This window comes from Bison bison, unplaced genomic scaffold (assembly GCF_000754665.1).
Source record: "Bison bison bison isolate TAMUID 2011002044 unplaced genomic scaffold, Bison_UMD1.0 scf7180017864072, whole genome shotgun sequence".
NCBI classification, from domain to species: Eukaryota; Metazoa; Chordata; class Mammalia; order Artiodactyla; family Bovidae; genus Bison; species Bison bison.
In genome coordinates this window covers 11,609,891-11,613,726 of record NW_011494644.1, presented here as the reverse complement: position 1 = coordinate 11,613,726, position 3,836 = coordinate 11,609,891, and the positions used below count along the sequence as shown (strand labels likewise).

General features: G+C 56.1%; 1 protein-coding gene across 1 annotated transcript in view; it reads right to left on the bottom strand.

The window, feature by feature from the left end:
• PRR14 (proline rich 14) overlaps positions 1-3,836 on the bottom strand; it is a 5,143-nt gene continuing 1,307 nt past the window's right edge. Inside the window, exons 3-12 of the mRNA XM_010837442.1 lie at positions 3,669-3,835; positions 2,975-3,096; positions 2,711-2,900; positions 2,382-2,425; positions 2,071-2,180; positions 1,193-1,781; positions 986-1,055; positions 811-902; positions 480-551; positions 1-389 (exon numbers count right to left, since the gene is read on the bottom strand). Of these exons, the coding sequence (XP_010835744.1) occupies positions 107-389; positions 480-551; positions 811-902; positions 986-1,055; positions 1,193-1,781; positions 2,071-2,180; positions 2,382-2,425; positions 2,711-2,900; positions 2,975-3,096; positions 3,669-3,835 (1,739 nt within the window). The 3' untranslated portion in view covers positions 1-106. The remainder of the gene's footprint in view (positions 390-479; positions 552-810; positions 903-985; positions 1,056-1,192; positions 1,782-2,070; positions 2,181-2,381; positions 2,426-2,710; positions 2,901-2,974; positions 3,097-3,668; position 3,836) is intronic.

The window sequence follows — 3,836 nt, the reverse complement described above, 5'->3', positions numbered from 1 at the left end:
TCAGAAACATATCGAAAACTTTACTAGAAATATAGAGAAAAAATTATAACTGCCTCAGAGACTTCCCCCCACCCCCTCAGGACGCATGGACAGACAAATGGAGCTTCTAAGTCCGATGGGGCTGATCTTGATCCCCTTCCTCCTCCTCCTCCAGGAGTGAGGCGTCCAGCTCCTGGAGTCGCTGCTGCAGCAGGGGTTCTACATCTGGGCTGGGGGCCAGACTGGGAGGAAGGGTCCTGCCAGCTGTAGCCCGGGCCCCTCGAGATGGCCGCCGGGATCGAGGAAGACTGCTGTCCCGAAATTCTACAGTCCGCCGGAGCTTCCTTGAGCTGGTGAAAATCAGAGTCCCATTGCGCTCCCGGGGTTCCTCAAAGATGGTCTCAAAGGTCCTGGACCAGGCAGGGAGGAGTCCAGGTTACCGGCATGCCCCCTGATTCCAGTTTTCCCTCTGTCACCCCTAAGCCTTCAAAGTTTCTCACCTCCTGGTTGTGGGTGACTGGTAATTCTTGTTGGTGTAAATTTCTTCCAAGCTGAACTCCTTCTTGTTCAACCTACGAGCCAAGAGCAGACGTCACTGAGAAACCTGGGGCTAGTGGGCCTGGAGAAGGGATAAATAAGGCCTGGTCTATATTTCAGTTTCTTGGATCTGTCAGGAGCCAGGAGTGCTGCCTGAGGCAGACAGATGGTTCTATATGCAAACCACGTCCAGAACAAATGGAGTCCTCCAAGCTTGACTGAGAGGAAGCAGAGCCACACTCAGGGGACCTGAGCCTACACCTGCTTCAGATCCATGCACGACAAGCTTCTCACCTGACTGGCCGAGGCAGCCCCATTGGTGTGAGGTTTATTTGAGAACGGGCCGGTGTCCTGCGTATTCTGAATCGAGAAACCTTCCCGATGGTCTGCAGAGATGGGGCAGAGGGTAAAAAGTGCAGCGTGGACTCAGGCTCCCACTTGTCTCCTCCCCGTTCACCTGTACCCCTACCTTGGTCTCGGAATCTGGAAGCACCTGGTCTTCTGGGGCCCTTGGCTCCTTTCTCTTGGTTGAGCTCAACCTGTAGAGAAGGTCAAGGCTCAGAGCCAAACAGCATTCCCAGCTGCCTCCCCCTCTCCTGCCCACTGGATACTAGGGTAGGAGGCTGGGCCCCCTCCTGTGGCCAGAGCTTTAAGGAGGGTTTATCAAGAGCACTACCTGGGTTCTGCAGGTTCAGAGAAGGAAGAGGTGGATGCAGTAGACGAACAAGATGTGACGAGGGGAGGAGAGCCTCCCACTCCTCCAAGAGGGAAGACCTCTTTCCGGAGACAGGGCCGAGGGGGTGGTGGGGCTTTGGCCATCTCTCCACCACCCACCGTGTGCCGCCGAGGCCGTGGCCGGCTTGAGGGGGCTGGAACAGGGGGCCAGCTGCAGGGATCTGGGCCAGGGGGCCCCAGGTCAGGGCAGGAGTGGCTTCGGCCCAGAGAGGGCTTAGTGAGAGTTGCTGAGGGGTTCTGGTCTTGGGCCCGCCATTGGCGGATAGGGGGCCGGGGACTGACTGTCACAGTGCCCTCAGAAGCCCCGGGCTGCCCGGCCTCTGAGATGGCAATCTTCAACTCCAACTTCATGGGGGGTGATGGGGGTGGGGGCCGCGGGGCTTTGTTGGGTGTGAGGAAGATGTCAGCAAAGCTCTCCAGCTTGGAGCGGACGGAATGGAAGAGGGGGGCCAAGCCCCAGGGACTGAGGCGGGGGCGTAAAAGGCTGGACGGCGGTGGGGTCGATGGGGGCTCCAGAACAGGATCTGGGGCTGAGGAAAGGAGAGGGTCAGGTGCATATTCTGACCTGTCTAAGCCCCACTTAGGAACCTTAGTCCCTCCCCCAAACACTAACCTTTGCCCACTAAGGAATAAGCCCAGCCCTAAAATACCAAGCCTTAAATTCAGAAGTTCAGACGTCTCTGAACTCTAAACTCCATCTTCACACACCAAGCTCCACCCTGAGAGGGAGTTAAGCCCCATCCCCACCTCTGCATCTGACACTTCTAAGCTCAGCTAGAATTTTCCAGAACCCTCCTTCTCATCCATCTGAGTCCTTACCTGGTGGTGGGCTCGCCAGAGGGTTTGCAGACAGGGCAGATGGACGGGATGGGGCTGGCAGGTCCCTGGACGGAGGCTTTGGCTGGTGAACCATCACCTTGGGCTCAGCTCTGGGGTGAAGGCGCAAGTTAAAGGCAGAGGAACCTTTCACATTCAGATCCCACCTGAGCCAGGACCTCCCCTGTCCCTTAATGCTTCTGAAGGTGCTGCAAGGAAGCACTGGACATGTAAAGTCTGATGCCCCTAGCTTTGGCTGCCTGGATAAGAGCTGCCACCTACACGTCTTCATAATCCCTTCCCAGCCCTCTCACCTTCTCGCTGGGATGATGAAGTTGGGAGCCTCATCAGCAAAGCCCTGGATATAAACAGGGGGTGTTTATGGGGAGGCAGGGAAGCCCCCTGTGGCCTCCGTAGCTCCCCTATCCCAACTCTGTCAGTCTCCAGATGCCTGCCTGGGTTCATGCTAAAGACTTTTTCATATAGGTCTTTGTTCAGGCAATGTCTTCCAATCTAAAATGCCATCCTCCTTTCTCTGAGCAAAATCCACCCCAGACATAGTCCTCCCACAACTTTCTTCTATGCCCAGTGACATGCCTGCCCCCAACTGAACCCCTGACATCTTTCCCTGAAGTTCCCATACCTCAGCTCGGGGTCTGGAGCTGGCAATGTCCTGCAGCATCACCACCAGGGTGGGCTGGTGCACCTGGTCCACCTTTTGTGAAGGCCCCTCCTCTGGGCCAGGTGTTGTCCTTGATTGCCGCCTTGGGGTGGAAGGGGGCCGACGGATACGGCTCAAGGGCTCTCGACATAGGTGCAATGGGTCGGGAGGCCTAGAGAGGGAACGGGAAGATGAGTGGGGCTCAGCTGTGTTCCCAGCTCCTCCCCCCCATTCTGCCATTCTCACCTGGCTTGTGGGGACCACATGGCCTGCCGGGGTGGTGAGGCAGGCGGCTGGCTGCGAACAGAATCCCGATGGTTGCTGTGGTGTCGTGGGGTGGAACTCTCTTCTTGGGGCTCCAGGGGGACCTCAGAGAGGAGGAGATGTCAAGAGGAAGGTGACAGAATGAAGCTGGACCAAAAAGGGCCTCCCTATGCCTAACAGTGCCCTATGCCATCAAGATGACAGAAATAGTGGCTAGAATTCATTTGCAATCCCCAAAGAAGAGGTCAGTTATGGCCCGAGCTACTTGGTATGGGGCCTGGGTAATGTCACCCAGGCTATTTGCATAAATGAAAAGGACAGGGTGACCTGGAGTGAGTCATTGCCCTAGTTGGGGCCTCAGTTTTTCTAATCTGTGCAATGGAGCCAAAGACCTCAGCCTGCTTCCCAAGGATTGCCTAGAAATTGGGCTGGGAAGAAAGCAGGGGAGTTTCTCACACTTAAGAATTGTGGGGATGTGGTTTTGGCACCAGAGACCTGCCCAATTCCAGGTTGGAGTAAGTGAAAGCCAAGCAAAAAAAAAAAAAGCATTAGGGAGACTGACTGATGAGTGTGAGAATGAGGTGTTTGGACCTCAGTGATCTTCACTTGACCTAGTTTGACTTTCCTACTGAGGGGACCTGATGAAGAAGGGGGCCTCTCAGTTCAAGAGGCTCACCATGCGGGCAGCCATGACATCTTCCAGGACCACGGCCAGGACCCGCCGAGAGGCTTTTTCCAAGGGCGAAGGGGCCCCGAGAGGCTGCAGTTTCGGCCGTTTTGGGCTCTTGGCTCCCCATAATGCTCCAGCATGGGGTTGGCGGCAAGAGCCCAAAACGGCCGAAAC